The 18,193-nt window shown below is 50.6% G+C and overlaps 1 protein-coding gene across 2 annotated transcripts in view; it reads right to left on the reverse strand.

Annotated features, from left to right (window-relative positions):
• Positions 1-17,463, reverse strand: part of c1h1orf198 (chromosome 1 C1orf198 homolog) — a 45,376-nt gene extending 27,913 nt beyond the window's left edge. The window contains exons 1-3 of one of the 2 annotated variants that reach the window (XM_038815649.1): positions 16,600-17,463; positions 8,453-8,569; positions 1,316-1,366 (exon numbers count right to left, since the gene is read on the reverse strand). In XM_038815649.1, the coding sequence (XP_038671577.1) occupies positions 1,316-1,366; positions 8,453-8,569; positions 16,600-16,926 (495 nt within the window). In that variant the 5' untranslated portion in view covers positions 16,927-17,463. The remainder of the gene's footprint in view (positions 1-1,315; positions 1,367-8,452; positions 8,570-16,599) is intronic. The other variant, XM_038815652.1, reaches the window with a different exon arrangement.
• Between the last annotated feature and the right edge of the window lie 730 nt (positions 17,464-18,193).

Below are 18,193 nucleotides of genomic sequence, written 5' to 3' on the forward strand. Positions count from 1 at the left end.
TTTCATAGAATTTACAGTGCAGAAGGAGGCCATTTAGCCCATCGAGTCTGCACCGGCTCTTGGAAAGAGCACCCTACCCAAGGTCAACACTATCCCCATAACCCAGTAACCCCACCCAACACTAAGGGCAATTTTGGACACTAAGGGCAATTTATCATGGCCAATCCACCTAACCTGCACATCTTTGGACTGTGGGAGGAAACCGGAGCACCCGGAGGAAACCCACGCACACACAGGGAGGATGTGCAGACTCCGCAAAGACAGTGACCCAAGCCGGAATTGAACCTGGGACCCTGGAGCTGTGAAGCGATTGTGCTATCCACAATGCTACCGTGCTGTCCCTGGTCATTATTACATTGCTGCGTGTGGAAGTTTTTCCTCTGCATAAATTGGCTGCCACAGTTCTTACATTACAACATGGAAACATAGAAAAAAATAGCAGGAGACCATTCGGCTCTTCAAGCCCTCTCCGCTATTCATTATGATCATGGCAGATCATCCAACTCACAGCCTGATCCTGCTTTCCCCCTGGCAGGACGGCAGCACAGGGGTTAGCACTGTCACTTCACAGCACCAGGGCAGGTTTGATTCCCGGCTTAGGTCACTATCCGTGCGGAGTCTGCACATTCTCCCTGTGTCTGTGTGGGTTTCCTCCGGGTACTCCGGTTTCCTCCCACAAGTCCCGAAAGACGTGCTGTTAGGTAATTTGGAAATTCTGAATTTTCCCTCTGTCTCCCTGTATTCATATTTCATTTTCAGACTTTGACTTTTAAAGTTATTGTCGAGCTGCTTGCCTAAGCAAGTAAAATTCCATCTGTGATTGTTTGAAAGTTCCATTGTCTACAAATTGCCTCTTTGTGAGCCATATGATGGCTGGACTTTAAAATTAATCAATAGAAGACAAATAAAACAATTCTTATTTGCACCTGACAAGTTTTAACTCAAAATTCTACTGAGTTCCAGTAATCGCAAAATGCTGCTGGTAACCGAATGGTTAAATCCATCAGTCACGCACTAGATTGCCAATGATAACAATGACTACACTTCAAAAGTACTTTATTGGTATTGATCAAGTTATTCGCTGGATAAATTCCTCAAATTTAGGGATTTTTCCAGATGCAAATCAGATATGCAGATTTCATATACTTTTTAAAAACTATTTTTTGATATCGGCAAGTTCCTCCACGAAAAAAGGCTAAAGTAAAAAGGTCAAATTGACCTTGCAAGCAGTAAAGATAGCACAGGATTTTGTTGTGTTTAAAATGTACACGTGACCTATCTTTGCTATGTCAACCAAAGACTTGGTATGACTTACCTTAGTTTCCCAAGAGAATGGAGCTGAGTGTTCATCTTGCCATGTAATGTCCTAAAATTGCAAAATAGAAAGTTAATAAAATGTGTTTCATAGCCTCAGGATGTCACAAAGTACTTTACAACCAATTAAGAATTCTTAGAGCACAGTCACTGTTGTCAGGGAGGAAATACAGCAACTAATTTATACTTAGCGAAGTTGCACAAAGTGAAGTCATACAAACAGCAATGAGATAACAATCAGATAATTGAGAATAATATTGGTCAGGATGCCAGGTGAATGGTTTCATAAATCCGTCAAGTCTACCCTAGAATGCAGACAGGACATCAATTTAACCACTTGTGCACCAACAATCCCTCAATATTGCACTAAAGTGTCAAATCCATTCTAGATTATATGATCAAATCTCTGCATTTGGGCTTAAGCTTCCAACCTCCTGTCTCAAGTCGAGAATGCAGTACACTGAGCCATGGCTAACACCAAATAATGTCATGGCAGCACGGTGACTCAGTGGTTAGCACTGCAGTCTCACGGCACTGAGGTCCCAGGTTCGATCCCGATTCTGGGTCACTGTCCGTGTGGAGTTTGCACATTCTCCCCATGTTTGCGTGGGCTTCGCCCCCACAACTTAAAGATGTGCAGGGTAGGTGGATTAAACACGGTAAATTGCCCCTTAATTGGAAAAAATGTAAAAAAAAACACCAAGTAATGTCTGAAGTAAGCGTCAAGAACTTTTGCTGCTCAGAGGTGATCGCAGAGGACCAAACGGGCTTTGTCAAGGGTAGGCAACTCACAGCAAACATCAGGCGGCTGCCGAACGTAATAATGACCCACCCCGGGGAGAGAACACGAGAAGTGATCGTCTCCCTGGACGCGGAAAAGGCCTTCGACAGAGTCGAATGGAAATACACCTTGAGGTGCTGGAACGGTTTGGGCTGGGAGCGGGGTTAACCACCTGGGTGAGGCTCCTGTGCAACGCTCCCAAAGCAAGCGTCCGAATTAACACCACCAGCTCTGAATTCTTCCAGCTGCATCGAACCCCTGGCGATAATCCTGCGGAACGCGAAAAGCTGGAAGGGAATCCGGAGAGGAGACAGAGAGCACAGAGTCTCACTCCATGCAGATGACCCGCTCCTCTATGTCTCAAAGCCACAGGAGGAACTGAAGGCAATTTTGCAAACACTGAAATAGTTTGGAACCTTCTCAGGCTACAAACTTAACCTGGGCAAAAGCAAGGCACTCCCAGTGAACCCGACGGGGGAGGAAGAGAGCTGGAGGGGCTCCCATTCAAAATCAGAACAGATTCCGTTACATGGGGATCCAGATAGCCAGAGACTGGACACAGATCCACAAGTGGAACCTGATCAGCTTGTTGGAGGAAGAAGAGACCTTCAAAGGTCTCACTCTCACTGGCTGGGAGTGTGCAGACGATCAAGATGAACGTACTGTCAAGGTGTCTCTTCCTGTTTAGATCCATCCCGATCTTCATCCCCAAGGCCTTTTTCCAAAACGTAGACAGTCTAATCATGGCGTTTGTGTGGGAGGTAAGAACCCGAGAATTCCCAAACAGACACTGCAAAGAAGGAAAATCAAAGGGGGCTTGGCCTTAACAAACCTACAATACCAACACTGGGCAGCAACAGCAGAAAGAGTGAGGGATGGGTACAAGAACCCGGCACAGATTGGAGGACGAGGCATCCTGTAAAGGAACGACCCTCCAGGCCCTGGCCACAGCAGCACTCCCATCCTCCTCAACAAGCCCAGTGGTTGCGGCCACGCTGAGAACGTGGACCCAGCTGACACAACATTTCGGGATAACCAAAATGTTAATGGAAATGCCAATAAAAAGGTTTTTAAAAAAAAAAACTTTTGCTGCTTATCCAATTTGTTTTCTTATTTTGCCTCTTTTACTCTTCATTTTACCATATTTCATAACCTCAACCATTGTATTATTTTATATTTAAAAATAACGTTTTAAACGTTTTAAATCTTTCTTTGCAACACTAATGGTTGGTTAAATCAAAACTCTACAAGCCTTTGATTTCACAAGGGTCTTTGAAGGGTCTTTGAATAACAAAAGGAATAGCTTGTACACAAACAAGATCCGAGTTGCATTTTCAGTTGTTAGATATCAAAAAGAGAAACCATTAGGTTTAACTCAAACCTTAGCACCTTTATGTTAAAAATTGTTTAATTGTTTAATTTCAGTCACAAGAATGACAGAATAATGGGAAAGATGCCTCAACTCAAACATTCCCACAATCCTACTTCACTATTCTGCTACACGGCACACAAGGTCTAATAGTGCTCCATGAGGTATCATTTCCACTTAACTTGCCTTTTGAAACCATACTAAAAAGAACTGCCAAGAATTCTGTTGGTACTTTTTTTGATCATTTCTTATCCCGTGTAACTAAAGTTTCCTGCTGTGTAATTTTGCCACAATGGTAAGTAAATCTGACCAACGTACAGGGCTCACAAAATGTTCAACAAACTGCAGATCAATTCTTCGCAAGTATTAATTATATTATTCCTCTGCCAACGAAATATTATTACACCTCGAGGACCTGGTGTGCACTGGCAGTTGTTTATTTGGACAGTATTCTAGCAGAACAAACTGGGGGCTGGAACAGATTCTACATGCTACAAAGCAATTATTAGTCACAAAAAGCAATTCCAAAGCTCAAATCCAACACCAGTTCAGGTAGCATGATTCATGCTTAAAACATGTCTAAGAAACTATTGTTTCCTCCATGTCTCTGGTGGATTCCCTCTGCCCTACCAACTGCAAGTACTTTATCAAGATGTCATTGGAGCATGGAGCTCTCTCCCCCAGACCCTTTTCTTTTATCTCATATCACTATTACTACGTGCGTACTGTGTGCGTTCCCTTAGCCGCAGAAAAATACTTTTCACTGTAAGTCGGTACATGTGACAATAAATCAAATCAATATATCCAGAGCTACCACACAGGTAAAACCAAAATTTAAAAACCAGCAAGACACACATGCAAGGCAACATCAACATTAATATGTTTTGAGTATGGTAGATTATTCAATTGTGTGTGAATAAACCTTTTTCTCATGATACATGATTTAATCTGCAGTCACGGAGTAGTCATTATTACGGGTATCATTTTATTTTTATATATTTAGAGTACCCAATTCATTTTTTCATAGAGGCAATTTAGTGTGGCCAATCCACCTACCCTGCACACGTTTGGGTTGTGGGGGTGAGACCCACGCAAACTCCACACGGACAGTGACCCAGGGCTGGGATCGAACCTGGGCACCGTGAGGAAACAGTGCTAACCACTGTGCCACCTATTACAGGTATCATTTAGTGTACATGGAGAAATTATTTTTTATTTTTAAACACCCGATAAGTGATGGAAACAAATACTTAACTCAAGTTAAATTATACGCATGACACATATGAAACAAAAAGTAAATTGGGAGTTAAATTTTCATGGTCTTCACGTGTGCTTTTTGAGCCATCTCTCCATGAGTGAATAAAAGCACCACTCAATGTTGTACTGAAGCATACAGAATGGAAGGTACCAGATGCACTTGCTGCCCTGCTCTGATCTCAGCTGGGTGGTGGCAACAGGTGTCACAAATGACATCAAATATAAAGGTGAAAATCAGGACTAGCAGCCTGAGCTCTTAATATCCCCTGCCGGTAACATTCATAATTTACCACTGGACAATGACTGCCACTACCAGCTGTAATTTGCTCTGCTGCATCCTTTTCTACAATATTTCAAAAGTACTTTGCTGATTAGAAAGCACTTGGGATGTCTGGAGGGCATGCAAGTCTTCAATAAACCCTGGTTTTGTTCTGGTGAATCTGTACTGTACTCTTTTAATGCCAAGCTTAATAGTTCTCCATATGGGATCTAACCATGGCTCTGTACAACGCAAGCACAAATTCCTTAATTTTGGTATTCCAAACTCATGAAACAAAGACCAACATTCCAAGCTTTTTAAATTACTTGTGTACCTCAGCACAAACTTAAAAAAAATAATATGGTGTTTTTATAACAGTATCATAAACAATTACATCAACATGTTATAATAAACATTTCCCCACCCCCCCAGCCCAATCTTCACGCACCTCAACCATACAATAACAATTCGCCCTCCCACCCCCCTCCCTCCCTTTGGAATACTGCATCTGCTGACATTTTAATTTTCTCCAAGAAAATCGACGAACAGCTACCACCTCTGGGAGAAGCCTAACATTGACCCTCTTAAGGCAAACTTTATTTTCTCGAGACTGAGACACCCAACCATGTCACTAACCCAGGTCTTTACACTCGGGGGGGGGGGGGGGGGGCTTTGAATCCCTCCACATTAACAAGATCAGTCTCCGGGCACCAGGGAACAAAGGCCAAGATGTCGGCCTCTTTCGCCTCCTGAACTCCCGGATCTTCCGACACTCCAAAGATCGCTACCTCCAGACTCAGCACCACCCGTGTTTTTAGTGCCATGGACACTGCCTTAGCAAAATCCTGCCAAAACCCTCTAAGCTTCGGGCATGCCCAAAACATGTGGACATGATTTGCTGGGCATCCTGCGCACCTATCCTCTAGGAAGTGTCATGTCTGCCCGGTGGACTACCTTAAATTGTATCAGGCTGAGCCTGGCACATGGTGAGGAGGTATTAACCCTGCTTAGGGCATCCGCCCATAGCCCCGCCTCTATCTCTCCTCCTAGCTCGTCCTCCCATTTGCCCTTAAGCTCCTCCACCGGGGTTTCCTCCCCCTCCGAAAGCTCCTGGTAAAAATCTCATACCTTCCCCTCACCCACCCAGGTGCTGGAAACTACTCTATCCTGTATCCCCCATGGTGGCAGCAGCAGAAAGGCCGGCACTTGTTTTCTCAGGAAGTCTTGCACCTGCAAATACCTAAAACCATTCCTTGCTGGCAATTTAAATTTATCCTCCAAAGCTCTTAAGCTGGGAAAGCTCCCATCTATAAATAGATCCCCTGTCCTTCTAATTCCTGCCCTCTGCCAACTCCGGAACCCGCCATCTAGCCTACCCGGTACAAACCTGTGGTTATTATAAACCGGGGTCCAAATCGATGCTTCCTCCACTCTCTTATATCTCCTCATTGCCCCCAGGTCCTCAGAGCCGCCACTACCAACGGACTTGTGGAGTATCGGGTCTTTACATGACGCCGCCTGTCTGCTCCCATGCCGACCCCTCCCCCACTATCTACTCATTGCTATATTAGCCGGCCAGTACTAATTGCAGAAATTCGGCAGCGCCAACCCATCCTCGGCCCCACCCTCCGACTGCCCTCCAGCAACACTTTTTTCACTCGCGGGGTTTTACTCGCCCACACAAAGCCCAAAATAACCTTATTCACCCACTTGAAGGCGGCTTTAGGGATGACGATGGGGAGGCACTGAAAGACAAACAGAAATCTGGGGGGGGGGGTCGTCATTTTCAAGGTCTGGACCCTCCCCGCCTGTGATAGCGGTTGCATGTCCCATCTCCTAAAGTCCCTTCCATTTGTTCCACCAACCGGGATAGTTTAACTTGTGTAGTATCTCCCATTTCCAGGCCACCTGGATTCCCAAATATGGAAAGCTCTTCCCTACCATTCTTAGCAGGAGCTCTCCCAGTCTCTTCTCCTGTCCTCTTGCCTGGATCGCAAACAATTCACTTTTCTCCATGTTCAATTTATACCCCGAAAAACTGCCAAATTCCACCAAGATTCGCATTACTTTCCCTATTCCCTCCAACGGATTCAAAATGTACAAGAGCAGTTCATCTGCGTAGAGCGAGACCCACCAGCCCTTTCCAGTTCCTAGAGGCTCTATGGCCAGATCAAACAGTAACGGGGAGAGGGGGCACCCTTGCCTCGTCCCTCAGTGTAGTTCAAAATACCCCGACCTCAGCCGGTTCGTATGCACACGCGCTACTGGTGCCTGATAGAGCAACCGCACCCAGTCAATAAAGCCCTCAGCAAACCTTCCCAGTGCCTCCCACAGGTAATTCCACTCCACCTGATCAAAAGCCTTCTCTGCATCCATCGCTACCACCACCTCCGCCTCATCTCCTTCCGAGGGCATCATATTAACATTTAGAAGCCTTCGAACGTTGGCCTTGAGTTGCCTGCCCTTAACAAATCCCGTCTGATCTTCCCCTATCACCTCCGGGACACAGTCCTCTATCCTTGTGGCCAGTAACTTAGCCAGAGGCTTGGCATCCACATTCAGTAGAGAAATCGGCCTGTATAACCCGCATTGCTCCGGATCCTTCTCCCATTTCAGGAGCAATGAAATCGAGGCCTGCGACATTGTTGGGGAGGAAGACTCCCTTCTCTCTTGCTTCATCAAATGTCCTCACCAGCAATGGGCTCTCAATATCTCAAAACTTCTTATAGAATTCCACCGGGTAGCTGTCAGGCCCCAGGACCTTGCCTAACTGCATGCCCTCCAGCCCTTGATTATTTCCTCAATCTCAATTGGTGCTCCCAGCCCCTCCACCAGGTCCTTCTCCACCCTCGGGAACCTCAACTGATCCAGAAATTACCTCATCCCGTCCACCCCAGACGGGGGTTCCGACTTATATAATTTACTGTAAAAGTCCTTACTGTAAAAACTGTAAAAGTACTGTAAAAGTTCACCCCTGCTGGGTCCAGGACAGTCTTACCGTCTCTACTCTTTACTTTACCCATCTTCCTACCCACCTCTCTTTTCCTGAGCTGGTGCACCAACATTCTGCTTGCCTTTTCCCCGTACTCATAGATCGCCCCCTTGCCTTCCTCAACTGTTCCACTGCTTTCCCTGTGGTCAACAGCCCAAACTCCACCTGTAACCTCTACCGCTCCCTCAGTAACCCCGCGTCCGGGGCCACCGAGTATCTCCTGTCCACCTGGAGTATCTCCTCCACTAAACTATCCCTCTCAGCCCTTTCCACCTTTTCTCTGTGGGCCTGTATCGAGATTAATTCCCCTCTGACTACTGCCTTCAAAGCTTCCCAGCCCATCGCTGCAGAGACCTCCCCTGTATCATTTGTTTCCAGGTAGTTCTGGATGGACTTGTTAACCCGCCCACAGATCGCTTCGTCCGCTAGCAACCCCACATCTAGTCTCCACAGCAGCCGTGGCCCGCTCTCCACACTAACCTGTAGATCCACCCAGTGCGGGGCATGATCCGACACTGCAATTGCCAAATACTCAGTATCCACCACCTTCGGTATTAGCGCCCTGCTCAGAACAGTAAAGTCGATTCGAGAGTATACCTTGTGGACATGTGAAAAAAAGGAAAACTCCTTAGTCCTCAGCCGTGCAAACCGCCATGGATCTACCCCCCCCCCCCCCCCCCCCCCCCCAAACTGTTCCATAAAACCCTTAAATTCCTTTGCCGCACCAAGCCTCCTCCCTGTCCTGGATTTTGACCGGTCCAATTCCGGATCAATGACTGTGTTGAAGTCCCCTCCCATGATCAGGTTATGTGACTTGAAGTCTGGGATCTTACCTAACACCCACCTCATAAATTCCACGTTGTCCCAATTCGGAGCATATATGTTCACTAGTACCACTCACAAACCTTCCAGCTTCACAGTCACCATTATGTACCTACCCCCATTGTCTGACACGTTTCTCCCTACCTCGAATGCCATTCGTTTGCTGATCAAGATCGCTACCCCCCTGGTCTTTGAATCCAGTCCTGAGTGGAACATTTGGCTAACCCACCTCTTTCTCCATCTCGTCTGATCTGTAACCTTTAGGTGTGTCTCTTGTAGCATTCCCACGCTCGCCTTCAGTTCCCTCAAATGCGCGAGCACGCGAGCTCTCTTGACCGGCCCGTTCAGTCCTCTCACGTTCCAAGTGATCAGCCTGGACGGTGGCTTCCACCACCACCCTCCCTTGCCGACCAGCCATCACCTTTTTTAGGCCAGCCTTGAGCTCGCACCCTCCGCTTCCTCGAGTCCCCACTCGGGTTGTCGCCGTTCCCGACCTCCCATTTGTCCCCTAGTAACAGTTCCTGCCCTGTCAGCAAAGCAGCTTCCCCACCTCCCCCCAGCAACAACACTAGAAACCCAATCCCCCAAGTCAAGCTCCAGCTCAACACCTGCTCACCCCCCACTGCACTTCCTAGAGTCAGGTGACCCATGCTGACTCGATAGCTCCCGCCCCTGGCACCAAGCAGTCTGTCTCCCTATTGTACTCTCCTCTCTCCCCCCCCTACATGAATAAACATTTTAAAAGCATCACATTCCCCAGTAAACAAACAACAGAAAAAACTGTGAAGAAACAGTCACTTTAGAAAAATAGTCACCCAAAAAGTAGAACTAAATTCAAAGCCCACCCCCCCCCCCAACAAGGTCCCTGCTAGACAGATCAACCTTTAACCATCCACACAGCCCATTATTTCACATATAGCTACTTAAATTTATACAATCGCTGCCACAGTTCTTCTCCAAGGCTTAAGTGTCTTTTAATTTGCCTCCAGCTTCATTTCTTTAATAAAAAGGTCCATACGTCTGGTGTTTCAAAGTAGAAGTCCCGTTCCTCATGTGTGACCCACAGACGGGCTGGGTACAGCATCCCGAACTTCACCCCCTTCTTAAAGGGAGTCGTTTTTTGGCCGATTGAACCCAGCTCGCCTCTTGGCCAAATTTGCTCACAGGTCCTGATAGATGCGCAACTCACAGTTCTCCCACCTGCTGCTCCGTTCTTTCTTGGCTCACCGCAAAACGTGTTCCTTGTCCATGAAACGGTGAAAATGTACCACCATGGCCCTCGGCGGCTCGTTCGCTCGGGGCTTCCTCGCAAAGGCTCTGTGCGCTCTGTCCAATTCCAGCGGCCGAGGGAACGCCCCAGCCCCCATCAACTTCTCCAACATGTCCGTCACATAGGCCCTCGCATCCGATCCCTCACTGCCTTCAGGGAGGCCAATTCTGAGATTCTGTCTCCTGGACTTATTCTCCAGGTCCTCCAGCTTCTCTTGCGTTCTTTTCTTGCGGTCGCTCAACACCCCATCTTGCTTTCCAGCACGGTTATATACTCCTCGTGCTTGGACAACTTTTGTTCGACCTCCTGAATTGCTCTCCCGTTGCTCTCCACTTGATCAATCGAAGCCTTGATCGGGTCCAGCGTGTCCTTCTTCAGCTTGGCGATGCAATCCTCGAAAAACTTCACCAGCTGCTCCATCAACCACTGTGCCATCTCCCCGCAGCCCTTGCTTTCCGCCATGCTGTCCCGTGTTACCAGCTCTGCTTGCGTCTCCCTTATAGGACTTTGTCGTCTCACACGGCCACTTCTGGACCAATTCTCCATACACCGGAGGGGGATTTCTCCTTACTGTCTCACTCTTCACTGATTTATCCCATGAAAACCGAGGGAAAAAGGTCCAAAAGTTCATTACAGGCGGGAGCCACTAAATGTGCGACCTACTCCTCCATACCCGTTACCGAAGTCCCTCAGCGCAAACGTTTATTGATCATGTACACAATTACCCATTTTCTCCTCCATAGCTCGGAGACTCTTACTACAGTATTAAGAATTATTTTTGTCTTTCCTAAATGGATTACCTCATTTTCCCCACCTGAACTCGATTCACTATAGTTTTGCTCACTCAATTAATCTCAAGTCCATTTATATCTTCCAGCTTCCACCCACATAACTTACTGTGCTTCCTCATTTTGTGTCATCTGCAAATTTGGATATACACTTCTTTAATCATTCATCCAAGCAATTAATATGTGGAAAAACGATGTCCCGTAGAGATTCCTGTGGAGTATCACGTACCCCTACATTTGTGCAAGTCTTTTCTTTCAGCCTAAAACTGTCTCAACTCATTTCTTGACTATTATTGCTTATCTGCACAGGCTTTAGGGATATGATGCAGATATTTTGACATTTCTTTGGAAACATTTCCTTGAATACTTTCTATTTGTAAGATTACCAATTAACATTTCAGCCCAGTTTACTGGGGTCAAATCATTTTTCATGTGTTGCAGGCTTTCCTACTTAAATTTAAAACCTTGGTTCACAACTCTTATTTCTCTATCTAATTCCAAATATCAAATTGGATCAACTTACAGAAACAATTGCAAGATGTTAATTTGTTGCAAGATTGTTAACTTATTCAGATTTATTATTCATCATTAAATATTGTACAGCCTGTACTATCGGGTTTAACAAATACTTTGAATACTATCCGAGCTACATTCTAGATTCATTAGCTTTACTACTCTTGTTTCTCCCAATCTGCGAAAATTAAAATCTCCCAATATAACCACGCTCTTTTGTTTTCTTAATCTCACTATCAAGAGGTTGTAAGCAATTTATGCCAGAGTTTTGCATCCTTTGCATTTCCTAAACTCTGTCCATAACCTATCTAGTCAGATAACTTACTGAAATTCCTCTTTCCTGCAGTGATTGCTTTCATCAACATTGAATCATGTTATGGTTACAGCACAAGAGACCCGATGTTTCCCCACGTTGGGTCTTTTAAGACTCACCGAATCCCATTCCCCAGCCCTGTCCCCACTGCCTTGCAAATATTTTCTACACTTACCCTCCTCTTCCCATCCCTTCCAGAAATTCTAAATATTACATTATATTTCATGCAATCAACCTCAGGCTACTCTTTGAACCAAATATGCGCTTCGAACAGATTTGTTTTTCATGCTGTATTTATGCACAGAAATCTTATTTAAGGTATCTCTCCCCACCGTGTCCACACATCCAATCCTTTTTTTTGACAGTGTGCATTTCCCCCTTTCACCCGACTAACTAGTTCAATCATTCTCCTGATCTATTTACCCTTTCCACAAGCAATGGTGTCTCTCTGGTTAAGGTGAAATCGCTCTCTGTACAGCCTGAAAAGTGGTCCCAGCATTCAAGAAATCGGAGACTCTTCCTTCTCCACAATCCTTCCAGTAAGGTGCTAACAACTGCAACTTTACTTTTCCAGCCCAGTGTGCACCTCAGAAATTATTACCCAAAAAGCTCTACTCCTTAATCTATAATTTAGTTCCTTTGTGGCACCACTTATCTACGTCACTGGTTTCAAAGTGAACTACACCCTCTAGCTGCTTGCGCTCCCATTCCAGAAATATTTGCATTCACTCAAAGCATTCCAAACTCTAGCATCTGGGAAGCAATATACCATTCAGAAATCAGTTTATTTCATAAACATGATCCAATCTATTCCCAACTACAGAATCATCACTCACCTATTCTTACTACTGCAATGCAATCACTTTAAAATTGTCATTCTTTGCATTCCACCTACCATTTGTCCTGAAAATCTTTGTAGTGAGACATAAACCCACAACTTACTAACTCAAGAAATACTGGCCGTTGAAAGGGGGACAAGCCAAGAAATTTTAATGCAAATTCTGCAGATGCTGGAAATGTGATGTAACAGAGGAACAGGAGAAAGCCATTTAGCCCCCTCGAGCCTATTCTGTCATTCAATGAGATCATGGCTAAGCTATGATCCATTCTAAAAGCACGGTAGCACAGTGGTTAGCACGGTTGCTTCGCAGGGTCAGGGTCCCAAGTTTGATTCCCACTTGGGTCACTGTCTGTGCGGAGTCTGCACGTTCTCCCCATGTCTGAGAGGGTTGCCTCCGGGTGCTCCGGTTTCCTCCCACAAGTTCCGATAGACGTGCTTGTTAGGTGAATTGGACATTGAATTCTCCCTCTATGTACCCGAACAGGCAGCGGAATGTGGCGACTAGGGGATTTTCGCAGTAACTTCATTGCAGTGTTAATGTAAGCATACTTGTGACAATAATAAAGATTATTTACCTGCCTTCCACCAGTCCCATTTCCCTTAAACACCAAAAATCTGTCAATCCCACATTTAAAACGTACAACTGATTCAGTATCAATTGTCATTAGCGAAGTTCTAAACTTCCAACAGTCTTTGCAAGTATAAACACACACACACACACACACACACACACACACACGTACGTGTTTGGCTCCAATTTGTAGACCACGTCTTTCATTCTAGACAGTGCACGGACCTGAACGTTAACTCTTATTCCCCCTTCCACAATGCTGCCAGGTGCTCTGCCGAATATTTCCGATGATTTTCTGTTTTATTTCACTCCAACTTTGTTTAGTTAAAAAAAAGTTTTTAAAATTACAATAATGACTAAATTGTAAGTTGCAAAGTCTTGTCAGTAATTTCCTACATATATTGTGAGAAAAATATATATACACTGTCAGAGTTCCTTGAGGAAGTAACAAGGAAGTTAGACAAAGAAGAACCAGTGGACATGATTTATTTAGATTTCCAGAAGGCCTTTGACAAGGTGCCACATAGAAGACTGTTAAATAAGGATATACTGGCCTCCGAAAGGATCGAGGAAGTTCACAAGAATGATCCTTGGAACGAAGAGCTTGTTGTATGAGGAACGGTTAAGGACTCTGGGTCTGTATTTGTTGGAGTTTAGAAGGATGAGGGGGGATCTTATTGAAACTTACAGGATACCGCGAGGCCTGGAAAGAGTGGACATGGAGAGGTTGTTTCCACTTGTCGGGAAAAACTAGAACCAGAGGGCACAATCCTAGACTATAGGGACAATCCTTTAAAACAGAGATGAGGAGGAATTTCTTCAGCCAGGGGGTGGTGAATCTGTGGAACTCTTTGCTGCAGAAAGCTGTGGAGGTCAATTCACTGAGTGTATTTAAGACAGAGATACATAGGTTCTTGATCAATAAGGGGATCAGGGGTTATGGGGAGAAGGCAAGTGAATGGGATGAGAAAAAAATCAGCCATGATTGAATGGCGGAGCAGACTCGATGGGCCGAGTGGCCTAATTCTGCTCCTATGACTTATGGCCTTATATAGTTTATATACAAAACAGAAACTTTAAGGGAGGCAGGGAAGAGAAACAGGAGAACACAGCAGAGGTTTGATTGTAACAGATCCAGGGCACATTCCTAACATACTGCGGACTGGGGGAGATGATGAAATGTGGATTAACCCTCAAATGGACGAACTGCGAGGACAGCTAATTTTACAACTGCGACCTTTTTTTGGTGTGTTGTGAAAGGCTTTATCAGTCCCTCTGCTATCTTCATTTCCTTCGCTGCGGGACATTTTAAAAAACATCGGTTGGAAAGATCGCAGCGTCTGGCCACAGAGCTCCCCGAACCCCGGTGCTGAGGGAGAGCTCCCCGTCCCGAGGCTGAGGAAGAGCTGTCCCCTCTCCCGCGGGGTTGAGGGACTGCTCTTCTCTCCCCGTCCTGGGGCTGAGGGACTGCTCCCCCCCCCCCCTCCGGGGGCTGAGGGATTGCTCTCTCTCCCCCCCCCCCCCCCCCCCCGGGGGCTGAGGGATTGCTCTCCCCCCACCCCCCCGGGGCTGAGGGATTGCTCTCTTCCCCGCCCCCCTCCCCGGGGCTGAGGGACTGCTCCCCCCCCCCCCCCCCCCCCCCGGGGGCTGAGGGACTGCTCTTCTCCCCCCCCCCCCCCCGGGGGCTGAGGGACTGCTCTTTCTCCCCCCCCCCCCCCCCCCCCCCCCCGGGGGCTGAGGGATTGCTCTCCCCCCACCCCCCCGGGGCTGAGGGATTGCTCTCTTCCCCGCCCCCCTCCCCGGGGCTGAGGGACTGCTCCCCCCCCCCCCCCCCCCCCCGGGGGCTGAGGGACTGCTCTTCTCCCCCCCCCCCCCGGGGGCTGAGGGACTGCTCCCCCCCCCCCCCCCCCCCCCGGGGGCTGAGGGACTGCTCTTCTCCCCCCCTCCCCCCCCCCCCGGGGGCTGAGGGACTGCTCTCCCCCCCCCCTCCCCCGGGGGCTGAGGGACTGCTCTATCTCCCCCCCCCCCCCCCGGGGGCTGAGGGACTGCTCTTTCTCCCCCCCCCCGGGGGCTGAGGGACTGCTCTTTCTCCCCCCGGGGGCTGAGGGACTGCTCTTTCTCTCTCCCCCCCCCCCCCCCCCCCCCGGGGGCTGAGGGACTGCTCTTTCTCCCCCCGGGGGCTGAGGGACTGCTCTTTCTCCCCCCGGGGGCTGAGGGACTGCTCTTCTCCCCCCCCCCCCGGTGGCTGAGGGACTGCTCTTTCTCCCCCCGCCCCCGGGGGCTGGGGGGCTGAGGGACTGCTCTTTCTCCCCCCCCCCCCCCCCGGGGGCTGAGGGACTGCTCGTTCTCCCCCCCCCCCCCCCCCCCCCCCGGGGGCTGAGGGACTGCTCTTTCTCCCCCCCCCCCCCCGGGGGCTGAGGGACTGCTCTTTCTCCCCCCCCCCCCCCCCCCGGGGGCTGAGGGACTGCTCTTTCTTCCCCCCCCCCCCCCCCCCCGGGGGCTGAGGGACTGCTCTTTCTCCCCCCCCCCCCCCCCCCCGGGGGCTGAGGGACTGCTCTTTCTCCTCCCCCCCCCCGGGGGCTCAGGGACTGCTCTTTCTCCCCCCCCCCCGGGGGCTCAGGGACTGCTCTTTCTCCCCCCCCCCCCCCGGGGGCTGAGGGACTGCTCTTTCTCCCCCCTCCCTCCCGGGGGCTGAGGGACTGCTCTCCCCCCCCCCCCCCCCCCCGGTGGCTGAGGGACTGCTCTTTCTCTCCCCGCCCCCGGGGGCTGGGGGGCTGAGGGACTGCTCTTTCTCTCCCCCCCCCCCCCCCCCCCCGGGGGCTGGGGGGCTGAGGGACTGCTCTTTCTCTCCCCCCCCCCCCCGGGGGCTGAGGGACTGCTCTTTCTCCCCCCCCCCCCCCCCCGGGGGCTGAGGGACTGCTTTCTCTCCCCCCCCCCCCCGGGGGCTGAGGGACTGCTTTCTCCCCCCCCCCCCCGGGGGCTGAGGGACTGCTCTTTCTCCCCCCCCCCCCCCCCCCGGGGGCTGAGGGACTGCTCTTTCTCCCCCCCCCCCCCCCCGGGGGCTGAGGGGCTGTTCTTTCTCCCCCCCCGGGGCTGAGGGACTGCTCTTTCTCCTCCCCCCCCCCCCCGGGGGCTGAGGGACTGCCCTTTCTCCCCCCCCCCCCCCCCCGGGGGCTGAGGGACTGCTCTTTCTCTCCCCCCCCTCCCCCCGGGGGCTGAGGGACTCCTCTCCCCCCGCCTCACCTCCTCTCCCCCCGCCTCACCTCCTCTCCCCCCGCCTCACCTCCTCTCAACCCCGCCTCACCTCCTCTCAACCCCGCCTCACCTCCTCTCCCCCCGCCTCACCTCCTCTCCCCCCGCCTCACCTCCTCTCCCCCCGCCTCACCTCCTCTCCCCCCGCCTCACCTCCTCTCAACCCCGCCTCACCTCCTCTCAACCCCGCCTCACCTCCTCTCAACCCCGCCTCACCTCCTCTCCACCCCGCCTCACCTCCTCTCCCCCCGCCTCACCTCCTCTCCGAAGTGTACGACCTTCTGGCCGGTCTGCAGCTGCAGCCTGGGGTAGCTGACCGTCTCCTCTCTCTGGTTGCGGTGCAGGTTGTAGCGGCTGCGGATCTGGGGCTCCACCATCCAGTTGTCGATGATCTCCTCCTGCTCTCTGGGCTCCAGCCGCTCCCAGCGCGGCCCATACTTCTCGCGGATCTTCTGCCTCTCCTGCATGATGCGCCGGGCCATAGGGCTGATGGAGGAGAAGTAGTCGAACTTCCTTTGTTCCAGCCCGGCGGCGACCATGGCCTCGCCGACCTCGCGACTCATCACCATCGCCGCGGACGCCATGGATGCGAAGAGGGGAGTGGGACCTCCGGCAGCGCGAGCCTCCCTCAGCCGTCACTCATTGGCCAGCGCGAGCTTCCCTCAACCGTCACTCATTGGCCAGCGCGAGCTTCCCTGAACCGTCACTCATTGGCCAGCGTGTCCCTCCCTCAGCCGTCACTCCTTTGCCAGCGCGAGCCTCCCTCATTCGTCACTCCTTTGCCAGCGCGAGCCTCCCTCAACTGTCACTCATTGGCCAGCGCGAGCCTCCCTCAACCGTCACTCATTGGCCAGCGCGAGCTTCACTGAACCGTCACTCATTGGCCAGCGCGAGCTTCTCTGAACCGTCACTCATTGGCCAGCGCGAGCTTCTCTGAACCGTCACTCATTGGCCAGCGCGAGCCTCCCTCAACCGTCACTCATTGGCCAGCGGGAGCTTCCCTCAACCGTCACTCATTGGCCAGCACGAGCCTCCCTCAACCGTCACTCATTGGCCATCGCGAGCCTCCCTCAGCCGTCTCTCATTAGCCAGCGCGAGCCTCAGTCAACTGTCACTCATTAGCCAGCGCGAGCCTCCCTCAGCCCTCCCTCATTGGCCAGCGTGAGCCTCCCTCAGCCTTCCCTCATTGGCCAGTGCGAGCCTCCCTCAAGCGTCACTCAATTGGTCAGCTCAGACTCCGCCCCCGCCAGCAGCCACTTCTTGGCCAACTCGAGCCTCCCTCAGCCGTCACTCATTGGCCAGCGCGAGCCTCCCTCAACTGTCACTCATTGGCCAGCGCGAGCTTCTCTGAACCGTCACTCATTGGCCAGCGCGAGCTTCTCTGAACCGTCACTCATTGGCCAGCGCGAGCCTCCTTCAACCGTCACTCATTGGCCAGCGGGAGCTTCCCTCAACCGTCACTCATTGGCCAGCACGAGCCTCCCTCAACCGTCACTCATTGGCCATCGCGAGCCTCCCTCAGCCGTCTCTCATTAGCCAGCGCGAGCCTCAGTCAACTGTCACTCATTAGCCAGCGCGAGCCTCCCTCAGCCCTCCCTCATTGGCCAGCGTGAGCCTCCCTCAGCCTTCCCTCATTGGCCAGTGCGAGCCTCCCTCAAGCGTCACTCAATTGGTCAGCTCAGACTCCGCCCCCGCCAGCAGCCACTTCTTGGCCAACTCGAGCCACACCCAACCGTCACTCAGTTGAGCGCGCGAGCTTCCCCCCCCCCCCCCCCCCCCCCCCCACTGTCACTCAGCAGGACCCCGCCCCTTTACCTGTCACTCACGCGAGCCGCCCCGGACCGTTGGTCA

This window comes from Scyliorhinus canicula, chromosome 1 (assembly GCF_902713615.1).
Source record: "Scyliorhinus canicula chromosome 1, sScyCan1.1, whole genome shotgun sequence".
NCBI lineage: Eukaryota > Metazoa > Chordata > Chondrichthyes > Carcharhiniformes > Scyliorhinidae > Scyliorhinus > Scyliorhinus canicula.